Genomic DNA, 27,303 nt, shown 5'->3' on the forward strand with positions numbered 1-27,303 from the left:
CGCGCTGGGCTCGCCTCGGCCGCCGCCGCCGCCGCCGCCGCCGCCGCCGGGGAATAATCTGGGCGGCAGCGGGCGGCCCCGGCTAGCGGCCACGAACCACTCCTGCGGCTGCCGAGAAGAGCGAAGGTCGCCAGTCTCGTGTCGTCCTCTTCTCTGCCCCCCAGGAGGGGCGAGAGGGAGCCGCGGCTGATGTCAGGTACGGCCGGCGGAGGCGCCCTCAGACTGCAAGTCCAAGGTCTTGGTTCCCCCTTGCCCTCCCCCTCTCAGAGTGTGTTGGGGAGCGTGGAGGGTGGAACCAACCCCCCTGCGCGGCCGAACAGGTGTCTCGAAGTCGCTGCCGGGCTAAGGGACGTGCTGGCTCCTGAGGGCGGCGCGGGGCACTTCCTGCTCCCGGCGCTCTCGGGGCTGCCATCGGGTCTGCCCGCCCACCGGGCCGCTATTTTGTTGACATGTTGTCTCCACTTCATTGTGGGTCCTTCTTTTTTGCCCTCTCGCGCCTCTCTCCTTCTCGCACACTGCCTACTGTCTGGCGGCGACAGTGACGCACGGACTGCGCCCTGGGTCGCGGCTGGACCACTTAGCGGTCTTGTTCTGCAGGGCCCTCCTCGCCCCCTTCGGACCTGTGGGTTGGGCGGGACACGTTGCTCAGGTGTGGGCACCTTCCGCGATAGTAGTCGGGCTGCCGCGCCATCTGAGTGCCCAGCGTGTGGGCACCTTCTACAAGTGACGGGGACTTTTTTTCGGGCTCTTTTGGATCATCAGGTTTGTCTGTGACTAATTTATTATTTAAAGTTTCCCTAACCCTGCCCAATGAGCAAGCCTGATGTGCTTTGGGCACTTGCTGCGTGAGGAAGGAGCAGGAAAAGAGCCTCCCACCCTCCTGTGTGATTTGGTTAGTAGCTGCTGGCGAGTTGGCCATACAGCTTTGAATTTGGATAAATTATATACTAGTAAAAGATGAACCTGATTTAGGGGTGGGGATTTATTTTTTCCCCTTATTTTTAAAAAATAGCAGACAAAAAACAAACACACTCTGGGGAAGTTGACTATGATCTAGTGCTCTGAATTTGTTACAGGCATGGTGGTATATCCTTTTAACGCTTTTCACATTGGAAACTATTGTGTTAATTATGAATCGATTTCATTGGATTAAAAGTTAGTTATAAAGTTAGAACTTTAATGCATCAGAGAGAATAATTAGACCAATGTTTAAAGGACAGAAATATGTTCGTTTACTAAAAGTTGGGAATAGAACATAGCTCTGCCTGAGGGCCAGGAAAAAGTGTTGTGCATGATTTCACGTTGTTTAATTCTGATGTAAGTTTAGACAGTGGGAATCCTGAGTTTGAGGGCGGTATTTTGACAGCTTTTCCCGCCCTTATCAGATAAACGTCAAATGAGTTTTATGCACACGATGCTATGTGTTCAAAGTATTGTATATACTAAACTATGCTTATTTTTATTTTCTGTCATCAGTGTATATTGTTGTGAACTTCAAGTGAATGTAAAGTTTCGAGTCACCAGTTAATTCTTTTTACTGTATGTTAAGTAAAACAGTGATTTAGTAAGGAAAGTATGACTCATTTAAAGTTCTTCCTGGGAAAAGAATAAGGTTTTTCAGTACTAGTGAAGGACTATTAAATGTCTCTCTTAAATTTGCCTGGAATTTATGTTTTTCTGAATTGTTTTACTTAGGGTTCAGCATTTTAAAAATATTTTGTGTATCTTTCAATGCTACCCATTTAAAGATGGGTATAGTTTTTCTTAAATATGCTTTTTTGGTGTAGATTATATATTTCTGAGTAAATTCAATATCCAGGAATTCTTAGAATTTTTTCACAAACTTATTTAGAAGTACATATGAATTAATGTTCACTTAGTCGTAGAAATATGTTTTGTCACTAGGCATATGTCTTTTACTATTTATATATTGATTTGTGCTAAGATAAAAATTGCGTTATATACAACTTTATAAACCATGATAATTTAAAGTAATCTGTGTGTGGTAAAATTATTGATTAGAATTCTTGTGACAGGGCAGGTATAAACAAGCGTTAAATAGAAAATGGACAACTATGCTGAAGTTCAGTTCAGATTCACTTAAAATTTTAAGCTTCTCAGTACAACCGTGTTACTTTTAGAAGAGTTGTTGATATTCGAGTAAAAAGGCTAGTGTATCAACTATAGGTGGAAAGAAAAGTATGTCAAAATTCTTTTACCCAAAATTCAGTGGGATTAAGGTCACTCTTTAAAAGAAAGAAGAAAATAAATGGAGAATTGTTCCATAAAAAGAGAAATTAGCATTTTATCTTAAAATATAAATGTGTATCTAATGTGTACTTAAATTTTTACTTTGCATCTAATTCAAATGTCCAAGGGGAAAATCCATGCCCAAATCTGTAATGTATGAAAATAGGAAATGTCCCTTAGAGGAAAATAAAACCTCTCATTTTCACAACTGTGGAAGTGCTGCTGGCATCTAGTGAGTATAGGCCAGGGATGCTGCTAAACATCTTACCTTAAATAGGACATCATCCGCCACAGCAGAGAATTATTCAGCTCAGGATGTCAGTTGTGCCAAGAAACCCTGGCTTACTTAGTAGGACTGACAGAGTTGGGCATAGATGGTGGAGTGAAAAGGGTGTTTGTTGTATAGACAGAGAAGCTAGTAGAAATAGAGGAGCTGACTGCTTCGGGATATTTAGCAAACTATAGATAGTTCAGGATTGCCAAAGCATGAATTATAAGGCATGGAATATGGAAATATGAGGCCAGAAACCTGGGTAGAGTCTAGGTTAAGGAGGACTTATATATCATGTGTTTAGTTTTTGTCTTGTAGGCGATGGGGTTACATGAAGGATTTGTGGAGTGACATGGTCAACTTTCCACTGTAGATTATTCTGATGACAGAATGAGGATGAGTTGAGAGAGCACTTGAGTCAGGGAGATGAGTTAGGTATTGCAGTAGCTTGGGGAGAGAAGGTCTGAAATAGGATAAGTAGTAGAAATGAAGAACAAAGGATAGATAAGAAAAATATTTAGGAAATAAAATTGGCAAGATTCGTAATTGGATGTGGGATAAGGGTAAAGAGAGTGTTAAGAGTGTCTTCCTAATTTCTAATTTTGACAATCAGGTGGCTCCTAGTGTATAGGAACCCACTCCTCAACGTGGTCATGCTTATTGGCCACTTGTATGTCTTATTTGAAGAAGTGTGTATTTATGTCCTTTGCTCATTTTTGAATTGGATGTTGTTGAATTTTAGGAGTTCTCCATAGATGCCAGATATTAATCTTTTATCAGATATATGATTTGCAAGTATTTTCTCCTGTTCTGTGGGTTGCCTTTTTAATCTCCTGACAGTGTCTTTTGACACGCAAATTTTTAAATTTTTCACAGACTTCCATTTGACATTTTTTTTTATTGTTACATGTGCCTTTGATGTCATATCCAAGAAATTATTGCCACCTCCAATGTTGTGAAACTTTTGTCCTATGTTTTCTTCTAAGAGTTTTAAGTTTCAGATCATATGTTTAGGTCTTTGATCCATTTCGAGTTAATTTTTGTAGATGGCATTAAGTAAGGGTTCAACTTCATTCCTTTGTATGTGAATATTCAGTTTTCCCAGGACCTTTTGTTAAAAAGACTGTCCTTTGCCCATTTCGTGGACTTGGCCCTCTTGTTGGAAAATCTTTTGACCATGAATTTGAGGGCTTGTTTATGGGAGCTTTATTTTATTCCGTTGGTCCATATGTGTATCTTTAGGCCAGTGCCACACTGTTTTGATTACTGTAGCTTTTGTAATAAGTTTTGAAATCCGGAAATATGAGTTCTCCAGCTTTATTCTTTTTTTAATATTGTTTTGCCGTTTTGAGGTCCATTGAAATTCCATGTGAATTTTGTGGGTATTTCTATTTCTGCAGAAAAATATCGTTGGATTTTGATAGAGAGTGCAATGAATTTGGGTAGTATTGACATATTAATGATATTAATTCTTCCAATGTATGAATTGGGATGTCTCCATTTATTTATATCTACTTTAATTTCTGTTGAGGATGCAAAAAATATTTGTTCTCATGGAACAGTAATAAAGTATCTTTTTGATAATCAGATATTTGGGGACTATTTTTTTTAAATATAATTGTAGTTTGAGACTTATTACAACTTAATTTTAACTGGATTGGGAAATGCTATGTAATTTTTAGAAGATGTATTTTTTTTTTATCTTTACATACTCTGAGAGGCAAAATACTATTTTTGCCTTCTAGAAGTTTACACACTTTAAACAGAGGACTATATACCAATGACTATATCCTTAGCTCCTAAGACAGTATTTGATACGTCGAAAGGTGCTCAAGATACGTCGAAAGGTGCTCAATCAGTAGCACCTGCCAAAGATTACATAAAACCTCATAATCAAGTTAAAATCAAATTGTATAAATCTTGAACTGTAATTTTTGTTTTTGTTCTCACCAATTTCAGGTTCAGAGATGAAAAGGTGAAAATGCCTTTTTATTACTGTTCTATGAGTCCACAAATAATTTTGCATCTCTAATGGTTTCTATAATACCCAAGGTTAGTACTGTGTTACACTCACAGCTTTATATCAAAATGAAGAAAGGGAGAAAGGGTGTCAAAGTTTCATTTCACAGTTGTTCTTTGGTGGCTAACACTCACACTGGGATTTCCAAGCCTGGATAAGTAACTTAAAGAGAATTAGACCTAAACCAAATAGAAAGAGTACTGAACTAAGGCAAAACTTTGCTTCTCTACTTTGATCATTACCCTTTATGTTGAGAAGGGAAGTTGAATATAGAATGTTCCATTTTGGGTTCTATTCACCCCAGAATCAGAACTCTCAAGCCACTATTTTATTTATTTCATGATTCAGCAAGCTATCAGCCACCATTAAATAATTTGGGGAGAGAAATTTTTAGTCAAAATAATGCAGTAATTCTCAAAGCATGGTCCACGAAAAGTGACATCTCCTAGACCCTTCCAAGAGATCCTTAAATTCAAAACTATTTATACTAATACCAAGATGTTTCTTGCTTTTTTCACTTATTCTCTCACAAGTGTACAGTCAAGTTTCTTAGAAGCTACTTAATATATTGGAACAAATTGAATGGAGAAGGAGATATGGAATTTCAGATGCTGCTGTCTTTTATTAAACCAGATACTGAGATTTGTAATAATTTAAATCAGTGCTATTCTTCTCTCTGATATTTTTTGGAAATACCTTATTTTCCATAAAATGTTATTTATGTTAACAGGTAGTGGGTTTGTCTTTACTGTTTATGAATATTTAAAACTTTTCAGTTTTAGTTTCTAATAAAAATCTAATAGATATAACCCACATAAACAAGCTATAAACACTAATTAAGAGTTTAAAGGAATCCTAAGACTAAAATTTTTGAGAGCTGCTCAAATAATGTATAATCATTAAACTCAATTTGGGAAAATATGGAAAAAAATAATTTTAGTTGCCTCTAATTCCACCACTGAAATTAGAATTTAGGATTGCAGTTAGAAATTGTTAACATTTTTTAAGCACATAGTTGTGATAACATTGTATTTAAAACTTTGCATCCTATTTTTTCCCCTTGCATTCTAACCATGTTTTCATTTTATTATGTAATCTTCAAAAAATTTTTGTCATGTAATATTCTATTTAATGAGTATACTATAGTTTATATAATTGTCCCTTTATTGATTCTAATTTTTGACTGTGAATCTTTTATTTAACATATATTGGAGGGCTTATATGCAGGTACTGTTCATAAATGCTTTTTGTTATTTTTTATTAAGATAATTTCCTTAAAGAGTTGAGTCACTGAAATACATTTTGAAGGCAAAGAAGGGAATATGCTAAATGAAATCTTAACTTGTCTTTTGGGTGTTTTATAGTATTATGCCATTATTGCAAACTATTAAAAATATTAGGAATTTATACAACTCTTTTAGCCTGTATTGTGTTGTGGAATAATTAAGTGAATTAATTTAAAGCACTTAGAAGAACATTCTTTGCATTGAATAATTATTTTGTGTTACCTACTTTTATTTGCTAGATCATATTTTAGATTTGACTGTTATTTTTCATTTTGTAATTCCATATACCAATGATCAACTATGGATGTTTTCCCAGACTCCAGACCTGCATCTCTAACAGTTTGCTCAGCATTTCTGCATCAGTGCCCTACTGGTGCTTTAAAATAGACACAGTCTGGTATACTGAGTATTGATCTAACCAAAGTCTGTCATATCTTTAAAAGGTTTTTACACATTTCTCATACTTATCAAATAGTCTGGCTGGGTATAAAATTCTAGACCGGAAGTCATTTTTCCTTACAATTTTTCAGGCTTTTCTCCATTGCTTTCCAGCTTTCAATGTTGCTATATGAAAGTCCAAAACCATTTAATTCCTGATCTCTCATGTGTAACCTTTTGCCCTTTTCTCTGAAAGCTTACATAATGATTTCTTTAACCCAAGTGTTCTGAAATTTCATGATAATGTTTTGTTTTGTTTTGTTTTTACTGTGTTGGGTGTCATTGGACCTTTTTAGTCTGAAAACTTCTTTGAACTATTGGTTGTTTTCATCTCATTGCATTCAATATCCAAATTGCTTTAAACTTGACTGTCTTGGTCCTTTTCTTTCATATTAGGGCATTTTCTTAAAATATCTGGTGATTCTTAATTGGTCATTCATATTTCAGGTACTAAAAAACTAATTGAGATCTCTGTATGCATTCTTGGGGCTTATCACCAGTACTCTTCACTGTTGGGTGATCCAACTGGAATGATTCATTGCTGAACCATTTGGGGATTCCATAGTGAAATCGAAACCAAGTGGATTTTAACTTTTTCTGTCCTAAAGTCACTATGGCAGATTACATTAATGCTCTCTTTATAGGCCTGTATCTCCTTGCTGCTCATGGACTCCTGATGTATTTTCACTCTCAGTATCTGTCTCCTAAGGTTCTTTGTTGCAGCCTGCTTTGCCAGTGTGTAAGCTATGGAAGTGTCTGGGGAATTTGTTTCCTAAGGACAGCCCTTAACCAATGCTTGACTGTATGGGTACAGCTCTGAGTTGTGCCTATGGTCCCTTTAGAACTACCCTGAAGGATTGAACTAAAATTATCCTCAATAGAACTTTGTTTGGTATCTTACCCCTGCTGGGCTTCCTTTCATGTCTTACTTCCCTATTAGTGTTTCCAGGAAATACTTTCTAATAAATCACTTTCACACAAATGCCTCATCTCAGAGCTTTCTTCCACAGAACCCAGTTTAAAATGACCACTAAATATTTGGCTGCATTTTCTTTGATAATTTATTATTTTGGAGTGATACTAGACTGAGATTTTCTCTGCTATCTATTTTTGGGGTTCTCTTTGTCAGATATTGGTATAAAGTTTTTACATAAATAAGTTGGTTAAGTTCAGCTACTTAATTTTCTGTAATAATTTGCGTGACCTAAAAATTATGGTTTTTGGATGATCGAAATATCTATGAAAAGCCTGGATGTTTTTGAAGTCTGTTCATTGACAGCATTCTTTATTTCCTCTGTGGTTATTTGTCCATTTAGGTTTTATATCTTGAATAAGCTTTGATAATTTGCTTTTTTAAAGAAGTGTGTGTTTCATTTAGGTTTTCATGTTTAGTAGTTATTTGTTATGTAACTTATTATCTCTCTTTTTTTTTAATGTGTGAATATGGACATAATTTAAATCCTGATTTGAATAAACCCAACTGTAAAAAAGACATTTGTGAGCTGATTGATGCAATTTGATTTTAGAATACAGTTGGGGAAATTTGATTAGGCTGTGGGTTGGATGAGTCTATAGGATTATTGTTAATTTTTGTTAGGCATTTCATAATGGTATTGTGGTTTGTAAGACAGTTTTCAGGGAAGTATATTGTATGTAGAGATGAGATGACTTGATGTCTGAGATAAGCATTGAAATTCTATAATCAATTGGCAAAATAATAAATGAAGTAAATATAGCACATTATTATAATTCATTCTGTGTGATATTTGTATAACGTTTCATTTTTTTATTTGTGAATTTTTTAAAATCTGAATTTAACTCTCAGATGAATTATATCTTTGTTAGGTAGTAAATCAAGGGTATATGGTACTGAGTCATTGCATATTTGAAAATATCTTCCCATTATCTTGATTTTTTAATGACAATTTACTAATTATTTAAGTCTATTGAAATATGTGTTCACTCTCAAATACTTGGTTTTTTGCAGCTTTTTTTTTTTTTTTTTTTTTAGTATATAATATTAAAGAGGAAAATATTGCCTAATGGTTTTTCCTTTGTAGTTTTGCCTTTAACTTGCTTGTTTTTCCCTGGATAATTAGAGGGGTTTTGTTGTTGTTGCTTTTTAAGTTCAGGATCTCTCAAAATTGAGCCATCTGTATTAGGTTTTTCTGAGTTATATATGAGACCTTTAAATATTCAGATGCATAGCATCCATTTCAGTACATTTTCTTTTACTATATTTGGCTTTTTTTGTTTTTCATTTGTTCTTTTCTCATTTGAGAATAAATTATCTGTTGTCTCTCTAATGCCTATCATCTCAATAATTGCTTTGATCTCTTCAAATTCTGAGAAAATAGTCCTATGTATTTTAAGATTTTCTTTTTTATGAAGTATTCAGAACTATGTTTTCACCTACCTTTTGCTTCCTATGTTCATTTCCCACTGCAAAATTTTTATATAGGTTTCATTTATTTCTGCTTATTCATTTTTAAATAGAATCGATTCTAGCTAGCCTTGCTTAAAAATTATATAAATGGAAGCCTCTTGTAATACCTGTGTGTGCAGACAATTGTTTTATGTACTCTTTGGATCTTTCCTTTAAAATTTGAGCTAGAGATATGTGTTGTTGCTAGTTTCTATGTAGCCATTTAGCTACCTGAGAGAGGTAAATTGGGGAACTGGGACCTTGGACAGGTGAATAGGGATTTGATCTGACCTATTTCCTGTGATTTTTCTTATTAGACTCTAGGACTTAAGAGGTGCTTTACTAGGTTGGGGGCATATTCAGGTTTGCTTGGTCATTTTCCTAATTTTGGGTGAGTAGTTTACTTTGATAAGAAGTTGGGTTTGTTTGATGAGTCAGAACGTATTTTTCCCCACATAGTTACCTTTGATCCATTCCCACCATCAGTCTGTAGTGATCCAGTTTCTTGACATTCTTACCAGCATTTGGTGTAAAGCTATCTCATTTTAATTTTAATTTGCATTTTCCTAATGGCAAATGAAATTGAATGTTTTCTCATTTGCTTGTTTATTATATGCACATCCTCTTTAGTGAAATGTCTGTCGATGTCTTTTGTTCATTTTCTAATTTGATTTTTGTTTGTTTTTTGCTGTTTTGAGAACTCTTTATTCTAAATATTAGTTCTTTTGTTAGATGGGTGGTTTGGAAATATTTTCTTCCAGTTTGTAGCTTGTCTTTCAGTCTCTCAATATGGTCTTTTGAAGGGCATAAGTTTTTAATTTTGATGAAATCCAATTTATCAGTTTTTTTCCCTCATATAAATTGTGCTTTTGATGTCAAGTCTAAGAATTCTTTACCTAGCTTTAGATCCCAAAGATTTTAAAAAATATGTTTTTCCTAAAAGCTTTATAGTTGCATGTGTTACATTTAAGTCTGTCCAGGATCCATTTTGAGTTAGTTTTTGTATAAGATGTGAGACTTAGGTCAAGGTTTATTTTTTTGCCTGGGAATATCCTGCAATATTTATTGAAAAGTCTTATCTTTCTACCCCTCAACTACTTTTGTACCTTTGTCAAAAATCACTTGACATATTTATGTATGTCTATTTTGGGATTCTCTATTCTGTCCTATTGATCCATGAGTCTGTTTATCCTCCAATACTATACAGTCTTGATTTCAGTCACTATATCATATTTTAAACTCAGTTAGACTTATTCCTTCGACTTTAGTCGTCGTCTTCTTTTTTTAATTGTTGTAGCATCATACTCAATGAGAAAGGCTAAAAGCATTTTTTCCTGAAGATCAGGAACAGACAAGGATGCCCACTTTCACCACTCCTCTTCAGCATTCTATTGGAAGTCAGCCACATCAATAAGACAAAAAAGAGAAATAAAAAGTATCCAAATTGGAAAGGAAGCAGTAAAACACATTATTAGCAGATGACATGATACTACACATAGAGAATTCTCAAGATTTCACCATAAAACTGTTAGAACTGATCAATGAATTCAGTAAAGTAGGAAGATACAAAAATAATATTCAGAAGTCAGTCACATTTTTATACCAATGATGAACTTTCAGAAAGAGAAGTTAAGAAAACAATCCCATTTACATTTGCATCAAAAACAATAAAATGCCTGGGAGTCAAATTAACAAAGGAGATAAAAGACCTGTTCTCAGAAAATTATGTCATTGAAGAACAAACAAATAAATGGAAGCATATACCATGCTCATGGGTAGGAAGAATCAACATCATTAAAATCACCATACTCCCCAAAGCAGTTTATAGATTCAATGCAGTCCCTATAAAAATACCAATGGCATTTTTCAGAGAACTAGAACAAATGATCCTAAAATTAAATGGAGCCATAAAAGACCCTGAATAGCCACAGCAATCTTGACAAAGAAGAATAAAGTTGGAGATATCACACTATCTGATATCAAACTATACTACAAGGCTACAGTAGTCAAAACAGCATGGTACTGGCATAAAAACAGATACATTGATCAGTGAAATAGAATAGAGAGCCTGGAAATAAATCCAGCCTATACGCTCTATCTATGACAAAAGAGACAAGAATATACAAAGGGGTAAAGACAATCTCTTTAATAAATGATGCTGGGAAAATTGGACAGATACATGTAAAATCTTCTTATCTGTATATAAGAATAAACTTAAAATGGAATAAAACTTAAATCTAAGACCCAAATTCAGAAAACTTCTGGAAGAAAACATAGGCAGTAATCTCTGTGATATTGCTAACAGTAATATCTTTTTGGACATATCTCTTCGGGCAAAGGGAACAAAAGAAATAAAGAAATTCGACTACACAAACTAAAAACTTTTTGCACAGCAAAGGAAACCTTCAACAAAATGAAAAACGACTGACTAGGAGAAGATATTCGCTTATAATCTGTTAAGGGGTTAATATTCAAAATATATAAAGAACTTATACAACTCAACAAAAAAAAATACAATTAAGAAAATGGCAGAAGACCTGAATAGATATTTCTCCAAAGAGGAAATACAGATGGCCAATAGACATATGAAAAGATGCTTAAGGTCACTAATCATCAGAGAAATGCAAATTAAAACCACAATGAGATATCAGCTGATACCTGTCAGAATGGCTGTCATCAATAAATCAAAGAACAACAACTGTTGGTGAGGATGTGGAGAAAAGGGAACCCTCATATACTGTTGGTGGGATTGCAAATTTGTGCAGCCACTGTGGAAAACAGTCTGAGGTTTCTCAAAAAATTAAAAATGGATCTACCTTTTGACTCAACAATTGCACTTCTGGGTATTTATCCAAAGAAAACCAAAGCAATAATTCATAAGTATCTATGCACCCCTATGTTCATAGCAGCACAATTTACAATAGCCAAGATACGGAAGCAACCTAAATGCCTATCAACAAATGATTGGATAAAGAAGTTATGGTTCATATATACAATGGGATATTTCTAAGCCAGTAAAAAAAAGATGAAATCATACTATTTGCAGCAACATAGATGGACCTAGAGGTTATTATACTGTGTGAAATAAGTCACAGAGAAAGATAAATAGCATATGATTTCACTTAATATGCGGAATCTAAGGAACAAAAAGAACGAACTAATCAAAAATAGACTCGCAAATAAAGGACAATCTGCTGATAGCCAGAGGGGAGTGACACTGAGGGACTGGGAGAAAGGGGTGAAGGGTTAAAGAAGTACAAATTAGTAATTGATAGATGGTCACGGGGTTGGGGAGCACGGCATAGGGACTGCAGTCAGCATTACCGTAATGGCCAGGTGTGGAGTCAGAGGAGAGAAAGCAATCAGGGATCATTTCATAAATTATATAAATGTCCAATGTACTGAATACTTGAAACTAATTAAATTTTTAAAAATTATTATAGCTATTCTACTTACTTTGCCTTAATGTACATTTTAGAATAAACTTGTCTGTGTCTACAGAAAATCTTGAAGGGATTTTGATAGAAATCACATTAAACCTATGTATCAGATCGGGGAGAACTGACTTCTTTGCTTTGTGAGTCTTCTAATCCATGAACATGGTCTGTCTCTCCATTTATTTAGTTAGGTACCATTTGAATTTTTTTTTTTAATTAGGGTTCTATAGTGTTTAATCATACAAGTTTTATACATGCCTCCAGTTGTTTTATGTTTTTCATAACCTTTATCTTCAAAGGGGATCATGTAGAGGAGGGAGGTCAAGTTAAATGTTTAGCTGATATTCAAAGTTTGTTTACATTGATTTAATTTCCCTTTTTCCTATAAATCAAGTAAATTTAACTTAATATGTTAAATCTTTAAAATAGTATAATTTGAATTCTGAAGAACTATAGCAAAATGGTTATCTGTATTCTTGTTTCAGATTGCTGTTAAACCCTGGAAGGTCACTGGTCTCTCTCTGAGTGAGTTTGTCTTTGAAATGGGATTAATTGACTCTAGTTTGTAGTTTAAGGTAATTCATGTAAAGCCTTGAGTTCAGAACTCAGATGTTAGCTATAATTATTTCTCCTTTTGTCTCTGTTATTTATAAAGATGTTACCCATATTTGTGATGATACCAAAAATTGTTTCTGGATCATGGAATATAGAGTGATTTCTTTCTTTTTTTATGCAGTACTTTATTGCTTGCTTGCTTTTTTTTTTTTAACAGTATCACAAAACTGTCTCTTAAAAAATAAAGTAAAAATATAAATATTAGTCGTTCCTAAAAATGTAAATCTTTTGCATCTGAGATCTCAGTTGCAACTGGAAATTTGTATTTTTAAAATGTTCTTCAAGTAATTCTGATTGAATCATATTTACCCATGCCCCACCCTAATAATGATTATTTTATTCTTTTTATTGACTTGTCCATAATGTACATTTTAACAGCAGAGGGATAAACTCATAGATTAAAATTAAATGCTCTGAGAAATGTTCTTAAATAGAAGGAATTAACTTTCCAGTATAGGTAAAAGTTATCAAGCTTTTTGCTCTTGTTATGTATATTGCTTCATAATTTATAACATCTTGCTAATTTTTTTCTTACAGAAATACACTTTCGGGAAATGGCCTCTAAATCTTGGCTGAATTTTTTAACCTTCATCTGTGGATCAGCAGTCGGATTTTTTTTATGTTCTCAGTTATTTAGTATTTTGTTGGGAGAACAGGGTGACACCCAGCCTAATATTCTTCATAATGATTCTCATGCTAGACATTCAGATGATAATGGACAGAATCATCAAAAAGGACAGATGAACTTCAATGCAGACGCTAGCCAACATAAAGGTATGGTTTACTTTATTAAGGCATAAACACAAACCATGTTTTTCAGTCTATATAAGTGTTGAGAGAATTAGAAAGTTATTTATGTAAATTCTCTTATATCACACCATATTTTTTGATGAAAATGAGCTTAATTCCAGATATGAAATGACAATTCTCAGTTTGCCTCAGGAGAAACACATTGCTGAAATGTAGATTTATTTAGGTATTAAAGTATTAATTTTGTATGCAATTTTCAGTAGGAATAATTCAGAAGCTGTAATTTGGCAAAGGCAGACCTTTTCAGATTAGATTTATTTCTGAAATTTTTGTCTAATTTCGTTATCATGGTTCATATTTGTGTCTTTGGTTTCTGCTATTGTTTTGGTCTCAGTTTTTGCTTAGTCATGTTTTCCTAGAGAAACCCAAGAGGTATATATAAATCTCAGTTTAGATTTTTATCAGTAGCTAATATCACTAATCTTTTCTCCTTTTGAGAGACATAAAGAACTAGGGAAGCAGAATACTAGGGATGTGTGATGATGACTCCGTTTTCCCCTGGCCTCAGATCTCTAACCAGATTTTCTCAATTGAGTCCTCTGTGCCCATTAAATTTGGGTTTAATGGGCACAGATTAAATGACAAGTTTCTGTCCTTTGGCTCTTTTTTTTTTTTTTTGCCTGTGTGATATCATCAATCCCCATAATTTTCACTTCCATCTATTCCTTACTATCTTTATCTTCAACCCAGTTCTTAACACTATGAGACAGCATTAATATAATTAAAAGACCTCTGCAAATTTTGTGGTTGATTTGACAGAAAAGAATACAAAAAAGAATACAGCTTGAAAACAATTGGAATTGCTGGGGTGCAGAGGGTCCCCATTAAGAGTTGTTTCTCTTATCTTTCTGGCTGTAAATTCCTTTTTCTCAAGCAGAGGTTGAGGGCAAATTATCAAATCTTGGTTGAGTTTCATGAACTAGCAAACACATGCATACTATTATAAATTATCTTATGTTGTGTGAATGTTTTATGTAACAATGATTCATCTCTGAGCAGGTGCTCTGTGTTCTCATAGTAAAGCAGTTTGATCACTGTACCTTTGTTCTGTAGCATCGCTCCAGGTCTTGAAATGACCAGTTAATTGAATTGAGGCTTCTCTACTCCTAGTAGGCTGTACTTGGTTGGCCTTACTACAGACACATATATTAGGTACCTACTTGTCCTCCTTGATAGCCCACAAAATGTAGGATATGCTAAAAGTTGTCTGTTTTTCTCAAACTTAACATGTACAACTAAAACACCTTTCTTTTCCTTCCTCCTTCTAAAACTTCATCTGTCTCTTATATTCCTTATTGTACATAGCTCATTACCATCTGCCTAAGCCAGAAACTGCGAAGTCATAGTAGATGCTTTCTTTCACTTACCAATCCCATTTATCACTTAATTCTAACAAGTCACCTTCTTTACCATTTTTCAGATTTCTTCTCTCAATCCGTAGAGCATTTCTCTGTTTCAGGCCCATGTATCTGCACTCAGCCAAATTTCACCATGCCTTTTATCCTTTCTTCTGCTGAGCATCTACTCATTTAAAGACCTATCTTCTGCATCATTTCTTATTTTTGCTGCTATTGTTTTATCTCCCCTTCTCTGTACTAGCCAAGTTCCATTGCACTGTTCTATAGGATTTATCAGCAACTGCTTTCTTTTCCCTCAGCCCATTGAACCCTTTGTACATACCACTATGACAGCTTCTCCTAAGTATGTGGCAAATACTTGTTTGTATGTGTGTCTTATTCATCTTTTCATCTCCTGTGCTAGCACATGCTTACTGCAAAGTAATTAATGAGTAAATAATTGAAAGAATGAGAAAGAACATCTACCAAATCCCAACAGTGGGAGAAAATCTTGTTCTAAGTGAAACATAGTGATGTCTCCTTTATCCACCAATTTCCCGATCCATCCAGGATTTGGTATATTTGTACAGCTAAGAGATTGGGCTCTCCAAGTATAAGAACCTTGAATGCTCTCTGACTGAAAGTAGGGTGATTTTGTCTGTTTTTAAATTATGAATTCTTGATATTCATTCAGAGAGGCATGAGTATATATTCATGCCCTGCTATTCTATTTGCTCAATCACTTAACTAGAAATTTATGCTTCTCGTTGTTAATTTTTCACAGGACTGAATTTTTGTAACTCACTGCTTGACCTTAACTTTAAGGATATGCTTTCTCAGGATTCTGCCTACAGTATTGCTACACAAAGTGTGGCTTTGCAGACTCATGTTGATCTACAACTAAATAAGTATTGAAATTGTAATTAAACAGTTAGAAACTTTTATGGTAATTTGACAGTAATTTTGTCTAAATCTATATATAAAAACTTATTGGGGGCTATATTTGATATATTTTTTTAATTTTTATATTTCAGTATTTTATTTTTAGCATATTTATAAAAGTATAGATCTCTTAACTATTGGAAATAAGAATTTGTCCTTCACCAAGTACTGATGCAGAATTTTGTGTTTGGACTCTTCCTGTGCAATTATATTAGTACGTGGTCCTGGCCTGACAGTCTGTGAGATGTTTGTTACCTTGTCTGCACACAAATAACGAACTTGCACCAGGATGTAAATCAATTAAGCTCACTGCTTAGGACTTTTGCGGTGGGGGGAGCAAGACTTCCTCAATGAAAAGATTAACATGTCTCTTTATATCCTGTCATAAGCTCCTTACATGTTTCTTTACAAACCAGTACTTTGAAAAACAGTACTCTAACAATCTTGGAAATACTGCTTCTACCTGTTCATCTGTTATTTGCATTTTGTAATGAGGCTTGTTACTATCAGAAATAATCTCAACTCTACATTAACCATTAACTCCATCACACTGGGGTAGTTATAAAAGCCTTTTTAAAGCCACCTCAGGGTAATTGTAGAAATTCATAACAGTAGACTCTTGTGAGTTTCAAAATGAACTGCCACTTCAGTGGTATGTCTTTCCTGCCCTTCAGAAACTTATTTAGAGCAGCAAAAAATTCCTATCAATGTTCTGTTAAGAACCTGCTGTAGTTTCATTGTAGAATGTAGTGAAAAGCAAAGATGATCTAAGGTAGTACTTAAAATGCATGTGAATCACCAGGAGAACTTGTTAAAATGCAGATTATGATTCAGTTAGTCTAGGGTGGGACCTGAGATGCTGCATTTCTAACAAACTCCCAGGTGATGCTGGTGGTATTTGGCAATGAACCATGATCAAATAATAAGAATTTAAATAATAGTGACAACTGTTGTTAGCTTCAGTGATCTCCTGGATAAGATTGACATGAAACCAATAAATCATAATGTCAGTTCATATTAGGTTGAGTTTTGCTTTCTTTCCGCTAAATTACTAATGATAAGTAGAAGCGAAGCTATTTCTTTGAAATTGTTTAAGAAAATGTCTTCAGAGTAATTTATTTGGATTTTACATATGTGTAAATATAACTTTTAAAATTTTTGTTTAATAGATGAGAACACAGACATCGCTGGAAATCTCTATCAGAAGGTTAAAATTCTTTGCTGGGTTATGACAGGGCCTCAAAATCTAGAGAAAAAGGCTAAACACGTCAAAGCTACATGGGCCCAGCGTTGTAACAAAGTGTTGTTTATGAGTTCCGAAGAGAATAAAGACTTCCCTGCTGTGGGGTTAAAAACCAGAGAAGGTAGAGACCAACTATACTGGAAAACAATTAAAGCTTTTCAGTATGTTCATGATCATTATCTAGAAGATGCTGATTGGTTTATGAAAGCAGATGATGATACATATGTTATACTAGACAATTTGAGATGGCTTCTCTCAAAACACAATCCTGAAGAACCCATATACTTTGGGAGAAGATTTAAGCCCTATGTAAAGCAGGGCTACATGAGTGGAGGAGCAGGATATGTATTGAGCAAAGAAGCCTTGAAGAGATTTGTCGATGCGTTTAAAACAGAGAAATGTACACATAGTTCCTCCATCGAAGATTTAGCACTGGGGAAATGCATGGAAATTATAAATGTAGAAGCAGGAGATTCCAGAGATACCACTGGGAAAGAAACTTTTCATCCTTTTGTACCAGAACACCACTTAATCAAGGGTTACCTACCTAGAACCTTTTGGTACTGGAATTATAACTATTATCCTCCTATAGAGGTAAGTTTAGAAATTGTATTATAGTATAAATACTTAGACTGAATTTTGTCACCTTAAAAAAAAAAACCTAGTTGACCTGTGTGAATGTTTTTTTAGTACCCTAGGAATCTCCCTTTGTCTTTTTATAGAGTGGCAGTATAATGAAGTAAATGAAAATAAAAGTGTCGTTCAATACGTATTGGTACTCTTATATGCCAGGCACTGAGAATATGGCAGTAAATATGGCCAAGTTCCATTTCTCATGAACCTTACATTCTGGGTGAGGAAACATACAATAAACAGATAGACTAGTTAAAATATATGATTTTATATAATTGTAAGTGCCCTGAAGAAAAAGCCAGGTAAAAGGAAGGAGAGTGACCCAGAGGGGAGTAGGGTATCTTGTTTAAAGAAGGCCTCCCTATAGAGTGACTTTTGAACAGAAACCTGAGTGAAGTTAGAGAGTTGGCTAGCAGCGCATGCGAAGAAGACTAAAGAGACTTCTAGTCTTTAGGAACAATGCATGAAAAGACTTTGGAGTTTGGAAGACCTTGGTTCAAATCCTGCTTTCCCATTTAATAGTTGAATGATCTTGGATGGACAGAATTTGCCTACCTACCAAGCATCAGTTTTCTCATTTGTAAAATGGACCTGATGTACCTGTCTCATCCAGTTGTAATTATATGTAGTATAGTGCCTATCACAGAGTAAGTACGTAATAAACCTTAACTTTCATTTGATGCCTTAGCTTACATTTCTGAGAATTTTATCTAAAGTGCATTATTAAATACTTCAGATGTACAGACAGAATTTGAGAATATAGTATCTTGTACCTACCAACTAGCTTTACCAAATATTAATCTACATTTGCTTTAGACTTTTTTTTTTTTTTTTTTTAAGAAAAAGGTATAGATATAGTTTAGGTCTGTGTACCCTCCCAACCCAGTTCTCCTGCCTCTTTCCTCAAAGTTAATCACGATCATAAATATAATATTTTTGATTGCCATGTTTTTGTTTTTATGTTTATCCATAATCTATAGCATTTTTGCAAGTTTTTAAATAGATGAAATTATACCATATGTATTCTTATACATTTGCTCTTTTCATACATTAAAATTTATCAACATTAATATATGTATCTGTTTTATTAATTTAGACTGCTGTATAATCTAATATATAAATATCCATAATTTATCCATTCTTCTGCTAATATACATTAGTAGGTTGTTGCCAGTTTTTCACTAATATGAGCATTACAGTGAATGACTGAAGGAGAGCAGCAGTCACAAAACGTGGCTTTTAGATTCAGTTCTATTATTAATTAATAAGGCCTTTGGGCAAGTTTCTAGGATTCTGTGCCTTCTTTTCTCCGGTCCTAAGATACAAATAAGACACTTCATGCTGCCATTCTCTTCTTCACAAGCCAGTATTTTCAGACTAGCATGTAGAACGGTGGTTCTTAACCAGGAGTTTTCTTTTGCCTCCCAGAGACTATTTGGCAATCCAGAGACATTTTTAGTCATTAACTGGAAGGTTGCTACTGATATCTAGTGGGTAGAAACCCACTAAATGCTAAACATTCCACAATGCACAGTACAGCCCTCCACCAAAAAAAAGAGAAAAAAGAATCATCTGGCCCCAAATGTCAGTAGTACTGAAGTTAAAATGTCCTGACCTAGACCATCTGACCCAAGCTTTAGGTTATCAGCTATAAAAGGAAACTTTGGAGCAAATCACTACTGCTTCTGCTGTGACTCACCAGTGTGTTCTTGGTACTTATACAGACACCATAACTAATCCTTATAGTAATTATGCATTTAATAGGTGACAAAACTGAGGCTCAGGAAAGTGACTTGCCTCTCCTGCTAAGTAGTTTAGGGAGTATTGCAAACCACTCTGATTCTACAAGCTCTTGTTATTTTCATCATGATTTCCCCTCTATGGTTAATGAGATATGTACCCAAAAGGGGAATGGTGAGAGGATATGTTAGAATAAAGGTTCTGTTGGTATAAATTAACACTTTAATGAAGAAACATTATAAAGGTCAGTTCTATATAATGAAGCTGTTTGAAACCTTATGCTAGCATTTTATTGCTATTGCAGGTGCAACAGTTTCCTAGACTATAAAACAGATGTATTCCCAAGCCTGCCTTTTTATAGTCTATTTTTGGTTTTAGTGGATGCTTTTTTAATGGAACCTTTTCTTAGTATATTCTGGCCACTCCAAGAATACTTGACCTTTTCCACTCATAATTCTGTACTCCTTCCCATACAGAAACTCAAGAACATTATAAATACATGTAAAAAATATACCTAAGTGCATAAAAATTTTCACCAAGAGTATCTGATATTGGGTTCATATACAGTAATAGCATAGGGGCATCATAATTATCATTATCTTGTAACCAGTAAAATATTCTTTTTTCCCTTTTTTATCCTTTAAGAATGCTCCCTGCAATTTCCACCCACAAATAGTGTATACCTAACTTTTTGCTTTATATGAACAAAATGAATATTTTTCATAGTGCATCTTTTATTTAAATTGTGGTTTTTAAAATGGATGGCAAAATTTATATTTTTTCGATAAAAATTTATTCATTACATTGAAGACTATAAAATAGCTTTGGGAGTACCAAAGTTGACCCAACCTTCTAATGTTGCTGTTTCTCTCTTAGAAGGTTCTATATAAACTCAGCGTGAAATCAAACTCATGTTGTTACTCATCCATCATTTAATAAATTTTCTCTTCCCTAAGTGAGTTACTATTTTCAAAGCCATCCTAAATCTTATACATGCATTCTCTGTAGTAATAACTAAAAATACAGTGTAAAAAATTTTTATCTAGGAAGTCAGGGTGCGAGATATTCTAGTCAATGAAAGAGTTTTGTTCTTAAGTTGGTTGTTTAGAACTTACTCTTTATAGAGTTGTCTTTCATGTCACCTTCTCCTTCCCTATAAGTGAGGCTATTCCATAGGAAAAGACTTCACTAGAGAATTTGCGGTCTTCTTATGGTAAATTTAAAATAGATGTGTAAAATATACATAGATGTGTGTGTATGTATCCATCCTTCTACATGTGAAACTGCCTTTTTCATAGGTCAGAAGTGATCAAATATGACTTATTCTATTCTTCAATTTTATTTATATTGCATCTGAAACTTAATGGCATATAGTTGTTAGAGAGCTCGTGATTTTTCCAAATTTTTAACTGATTATTCCAGCCAGTTCCATTTTTTAGTGAGTCTTACTTTCACTACTGATTTAAAATACCTCCTTTATCATACACTATAGCATTACTTATAGCGGGATCAGTGTCCGGAATTTCAGCTCTCTTTCATTGTTCTGTTTGGTTTTGACTCAGCACCATATTGTTTGTACCTTGTAGCTTTACAGAATATTTAAGTTATTAATCGAAGAGTGTATTTCTCTCCTTTATTTCTCTCTCTTTCTTTGAAATTGTTTTGTCAACTCCTGTGTCTTTATCCTTGTGTATAAATGTGTTAATTTAGGGACCGTGGACATCTTTGCCCAAGATTTTTTGTTTTCTTTAGATCCCTTTGTAAAGTTTTATAGTTTTTTTCAGATCTTTTTTTCTTCTTAAGTATTCCTTAGATATTTAATATTTTTGTTGCTATTCTACTTGGGCTCTTTCTTAAAACTTTTTAACTGGTATATATGAAAACTAGTTTTTTTAAAGCATTTTAAAAATCTGGCTCTATTCTTGGATTCTTTATTTCTGATGATTTTTCACTTGACTCTTAAGTTTTGGGAGTAACCATAATCATAGAACTATTTTATTTCTAATAATTCTAGCTATTTTTATTGTCTTTTATTGTTTATATTGCTTAGTAATAACAATAGCTATTCAGTAAACAATAATGCTATAGAGTATAACATAATTAATGCAGTAAATCTTATCAGAAATATTACTACAATATTTTAGATTTCATATAAAATTGCTTACACAGAGGATCAGCAATTTAAAATTACCTGCTATCATTATAGTCTTTTAGTTTAATATATACTGGCCAGTCCAGTAGCTGCTAACCATATATTAACTATATTAAGCTCTTGAAATGTGACTAGTCAAAATTGAGATGTGCCGTAAGTATAAGATTCACATCTGGTTTCAAGCATTTAGCACAACTAAAAAGAATGACATTATTAATAAGTTTTAAAATATTAATTGCATATTGAAAAAATAGTTTGGATTTAGTCAATTAAATAAAATACCTTCAAAGTAATTTTACCTATTTTTACTTTTTAAATGTAGCTGCTAGAAAATCTTAAACTGCATTATGTGGTTCACATACATCTATTGGACAGAGCTGCTTTGGGTAATCACAAATTGACTTATATGTTTACTTTTCATATTTATTCCTATTTCCTAAATGTATAGAAGTAGGCACCCGATAATTTTTCAGTGTCTACATAGTTATCTGAGAATCTCACATATCCAGTGTTCGTTTCAAAGGAAAAGTTCAGAGAGAAGGCCACAGAAAATATAATGTACAATTTTGTGATAATTTTTACTGCATTGTAAGGTACATACTTCTAAACATGAATCATTAAATGTTTAGTTTAATAGGTCTATGTGAATCTTCTCCAGGAATTTGCTAGACTGTCTTTCTTCTTGGGTCCTCGTAAAGACATTAGAGTCTGAAATTTTCTTGGCGTCACCTGGGTGAAACATCCTCCAGGTGCCAATACTGATCCCCAAATATCCTGTGACTTTAATTCTGTGACCAGTTTCGTTTTTATTTTCATGCTTTTTCATTCCTGTTTGTTGTATTTTTGTTATTTTGTTTTTGTATTGTTTTAAACATTTTCTCATACCAACTATGTTAGTAATGAGTGAAAATTACATAACCAAAGGTTTAACTGACTTACTGAGGGCTGCCTGTCAATAATAGCTAAAGTATGGTCCCAGACGTTTTATACACATTATCCCCTTTAACTATCTTTTGCAGCTTTAGAGATCCAGTAACATGCCTAATGTCATACATTAGTAGGCAAAATTTAGATTCACATCCAGGTTTGACTCAATACTTCCTCTCTTAAATACTATTAGTGATGTTTGGGTTGTATAGATGAAGTATTAGGTTACAGACACATAATAGGCAAGGTTTTTTGTCATTGAATGCTCAAAAGTGTCTTTCTAAGGTTGAGCCAAGCAAAAATTTATAGTGTGAGCATAAAGAGAAAGCAAAACTTGAAAAAATAGAGCTTTAGTGTTTGTATAGCTGCCTCTTTCATTTAAAGAAGTCTCAAGATTTTTTTTCTGCTAAAATACTGTTGAGTATGAGAGAATATTACTTCAGTTAGAAATTATTAATGTCATATGTGGTTTTAAATCATTAGAAACTAATTCTTCCACAGGTCTAATAAATTAGGTGCCTCTTTAAAACCTTACCAGCTTTCATTAATGGATTCTTTTAAAATTAATGTTTCCTTTATTAGTATGTGAATGCTGTATGTTGACAATGTGCCATTTATTAGTAATACCTGTTTCCACTACTTTTTTAGGGTCCTGGTTGCTGTTCTGATCTTGCAGTTTCTTTTCACTATGTTGATCCTACAACTATGTATGAGTTAGAATACCTCGTTTATCATCTTCGTCCATATGGATATTTATACAGATATCGACCTGCCTTACCTGAGAATATACTAAAGGAAATAAGTCAAGCCTACAAAAATGAAGATCCAAAAGTAAAATTGGGAAACCTTGAAAGGAAAACATAAATGAACAGAGGTAAAATGTCTCGCATTGCACTGAAGAAGAACTTCTACATTTCTGATACAGAACACTGGAATTCCAGTGAGGAATTCTTTCTGAGTGAACATTCCATGTTAGAAATCTTTCATATGAATGACTATAAACTGAAGCTTTAATGAGCTGCGAAATCTGTTAAAATGTGTTTTGATACAGTAATATATATATGTGTGTGTATATATACATATATACGTATGTATGTGTGTATATATATATATATACACACATATGAAAAACTTGTGTTTTTATAATGATGGCCAGGCAGAGGGACTAGAAAAGAGATTTTGTTGTCTGTTCCTGACCACATGTATTATTTTCACTGGGAAATAAAAATAGTTAAATTTGCTAAAACTGCAATGCACCATGTTAGTAACACACACGATGCTGAACAGATCTGCCTTAAAGAAAATTTTAGAAGGAAATATTGTTGCTCAGTGTTGTTTATAAACTCAAGACATGAGTTTATACTTGCAGTATGACACAAATGAACCAAACTTCCCCACACATACCCATGTGCAGTTTTTGGCTAATCGCCATTTTGCTGTGACTATTTATAATTGACAGTATTTCTTCCAGAAGAAGGTAGAATAAGAATGGCACTTGTCCTAAAGTGCATTAATAAAACCACATTTTGAAATTGTCATGGGCCTTGACTGTATTTTATATATATTTGGTTCTAATTAATCTTTTACAGGCATACCGTGTTTTATTGTGCTTTGCTTTATTGTGCTCCACATATGTTACTTTTTTTACAAATTGAAGGTAAGACCTCCACAAGCAAAAAGATTACAACTCGCTTTATTGCGAGACTACTCTATTGCGGTGGTCTGGAACCGAACCCACAATATCTCTAAGGAAGGTATGCCTATACTGAGTCCCTGTTGTCTCTTCTAAATATGTTTAACCATTCTTGGATACCATTTTCAACTATTAATATTTATTTACTGAAGGCATTTGATAAACATAGATTTTTAAATATTTTGTTCCCATATCTACCCATTATTAATTATGGGTAACTAGTAAATAGTAAATTTGTGCTAGTTGGAAATGCTTTTCTTATATCAGTGCCACTCTCAGGAATTACTAAGTGACGTTTTTAATCGATTATTTAAAACTTTCTAACTACATAGTTACAGTTCCTTTCATTCTCATCCTGTTGAGAGATGAGAATTTGTTTGTGCCTTTCATAACTTGTTTAAAGCAGAGTTTTGAAATTCATTTTTAGGATCTGAGATGGCTGTTAGTTACTGGCAAAATAATTTGAATGCAAGATTTTGACCAGAGTTAATTAAATAAATTAGAAAATGCAGAATGCTTAAACAAGTTGAAATATGTCAGATATTAAAAGACCAAATAATTTATAAATAACAGCCTGCATTTTGATGCTGACTTACTATTTTGGGATGATTGTTTTGCCAGTGGGTAGATAATTCCCATTGAGCTGAATACTCATTTAAGACTGTCATCAAAAACACATTCATAAATGTTTTGTTCCAATTTAGTGACCCTCTAAAGAATTTCTTGAAGGAAAATTTTTTAAAATTTTTGTTATCTTTAGCAATACTATCTGAGTGTATCACAAAAAGAATATTTTACAGATTTTCTGTAAAGTTATCTTAAATGTTACAGATGATTTACATTTCTCATGTTTATCATTATGCTTATTTTACATGGCTATCATGCCATTGACTCTGCTGCTTAGCTAAATAGTTTATATTTATTGTGCCAAAACATGTCAAAACCATGACCTCTTTGGATGCTATACTTGAGAGGATATTCATCTTAGTGATTAATTATGGATATTCTGTCCACATAGTGAAAACTCACACCAATTCTTACCTATTAAATTGTTTATTATTGTTTTCATGGTGGTATCATCTGCCAAAAGTTTAAGGCATTTATTCTATTCTTTGAACAGTTCTTCACCTTGGTGTGGATATGAATTTATTCGAGTCCATATATGCTACTTTTCTGTACTAGAAGTATAAATGGTTTATCATAAACATCCAAAAACCTTAAAATTTACTCGTAGGAAATTAACATTGTGATGAATCCTGTGGTCTAGAGTCAGACTGCCTGGGTTTAAATTCTTGCTCCATCACTTACAGTTTTGTAACTTTCAGCAATTTACTTAATGTCTCTGTGCCTCAATTACCTCATCTATAAATTAGGGACAGTAATACTACCTACCTCACAGGATTCTATGAGGATTAAACGAGTGAATATACATATGGCTTTTAGAACACTGTCTGGCCCAGAGTATGGAGCAATAAGATTAAAGTTTTATTATTCTCTTAACTTGGAGTGTAAATATTTGTTTTAATGAATGAAAAAATCTGCTTTAGTCAAATCAAATATTGAAGGAAATATTTTGTACATTTATTATAAGTAATAGCTAGTTTTTATCTGATGCCTACTGTGTGCCAAATACTGTGTTTAGATTGTCTGTGTGCATTAGTGTTAATCCTCACAAATTGGGTGTGATTCCCATATGATAGATGAGAAAACTGAGGCTCAAAGAATTAAAGTAACTGTTCCACTGTCACAAAATTGATAAGTAACAGAGCTAGGATTTATACTCAAATCTTGTGTTTGTACCGTGTCAGCCTTGAGATTAGTCATTTAGCATTCTTTCTAGTTTTATTTATGGATGTGTGACTTCTGATACATTGGCCAGTAAGAGTAAAATTAACCAGATTGTCATAGTGCTTCTCAAATTGTGATTCATATATTCTTGCCTGGGAGCTTCTTATAATGCAGATTTTAAGGCCCCAATCCCAGAAATTCTGAATCTAGTATGGGGCCTAAGAGTATGCATTCCTACAAAGTGCGCTTCCAACCTGTAGTATCAGCATCGCTTGGGAACTTGGATATGCAGTCTCCCGGGCCTCATCCCAGACCTACTGAATCAGAAACTCTAGGGGAGGAGACTACCAGTTATGTTTAGACAAGCCCTCCAGGTGAGTCTTATTCATACCAGTTTGAAACCTTTGCCCTAACATCTGGGTGATTTTGTTGCAGATAATCTTTGAAACATACTGAGGATCACTGCCCCATAAGTAAGGCACCTTTCAAAGATTTAAATAAAGCATATTTTAAATATATGTAGTCCAAGATTAACTGTATTAAATATAAAAAACTTTAAAGATGATTTAAAGGATCAGTAGATAATTCATTTTGGCAAAATTCTTTAGCTTCTTCAGAGTGACTAATATCAGAACCTACAGTAAAATCTTAAATCTCCAAGTTTAGTAATTTCACATTGAGATGGGAAGAGTTCATTAAGTACTAATAAGTACATACTAATTTCCATTAAAAGCACACTGAAATGAGTGTCATCAGAAATGTTCACAGTTGTTAGTAAAAAAATTTAAATAGAGGTAGGAAAACACTATTTTACAATATTTTATGAAAACATTTTTAAAACATTTATAGAATTTTTTTGTTAATTCGTACTATCAAAATTTCATCACTTTCAAGAATCAGTTGATTGTTCTATATGACCTAATAAAGCAAAAAATTATTCAAGTATTTGGTAGATCACTTGAAACTAGATTTCATGATGATAATGACTTACCTTTTCAATTAAGACCTCTGTCATTTGAATAAATGGTTTTAGTGTGGTATTAAAATATAAGGTTTTTGCTATATTATGTTCTCCAATAATAGTATACTTGTATTTTCAGTTAGGAAGTTCATAGATGATACAAAGCAGATTGTTGGGCCAGAGTTCAGTTATTTGTTTTCAAATACCTTAAATTTCAGAGAAGTTTTTGTTACTACTGTAAGAAAATTCAAAAATAAATTATTGACCAGTTTTTAATATTTTTTGAAATATGGTAATTGGATTTGAACATTAAATTTACTGACTTTTTTTTTTCA

General features: G+C 33.7%; 1 protein-coding gene across 4 annotated transcripts; it reads left to right on the plus strand.

Annotated features, from left to right (window-relative positions):
* Nucleotides 1-27,303, plus strand: C1GALT1 (core 1 synthase, glycoprotein-N-acetylgalactosamine 3-beta-galactosyltransferase 1). Of its 4 annotated transcripts, none has more exons than XM_016133691.2 (5): nucleotides 1-196; nucleotides 12,613-12,702; nucleotides 13,280-13,516; nucleotides 17,001-17,668; nucleotides 23,175-27,303. In XM_016133691.2, the coding sequence occupies exons 3-5, from the start codon at nucleotides 13,297-13,299 to the stop codon at nucleotides 23,388-23,390; spliced, it is 1,104 nt and encodes a 367-aa protein (XP_015989177.1). In that variant the 5' UTR covers nucleotides 1-196; nucleotides 12,613-12,702; nucleotides 13,280-13,296; the 3' UTR covers nucleotides 23,391-27,303. The 4 variants fall into 4 exon arrangements, with proteins under 4 accessions (XP_015989177.1, XP_015989173.1, XP_015989176.1 ...); XM_016133690.2 differs by having other exon boundaries at nucleotides 2-196; nucleotides 12,613-12,652; XM_016133689.2 differs by lacking the exon at nucleotides 1-196 and adding an exon at nucleotides 253-762 and having other exon boundaries at nucleotides 12,613-12,652.

The sequence above is a fragment of the Rousettus aegyptiacus genome, unplaced genomic scaffold (genome assembly GCF_014176215.1).
Source record: "Rousettus aegyptiacus isolate mRouAeg1 unplaced genomic scaffold, mRouAeg1.p scaffold_m13_p_13, whole genome shotgun sequence".
Classification (NCBI taxonomy): Eukaryota; Metazoa; Chordata; class Mammalia; order Chiroptera; family Pteropodidae; genus Rousettus; species Rousettus aegyptiacus.

Bases quoted from the DNA above. Each gene is read 5' to 3' on its own strand.
- C1GALT1 (XM_016133687.2), top strand. The intron at 13,517-17,000 runs GTATGGTTTACT...TTTGTTTAATAG, and splicing joins AGACGCTAGCCAACATAAAG to ATGAGAACACAGACATCGCT. The intron at 17,669-23,174 runs GTAAGTTTAGAA...CTACTTTTTTAG, and splicing joins ACTATTATCCTCCTATAGAG to GGTCCTGGTTGCTGTTCTGA.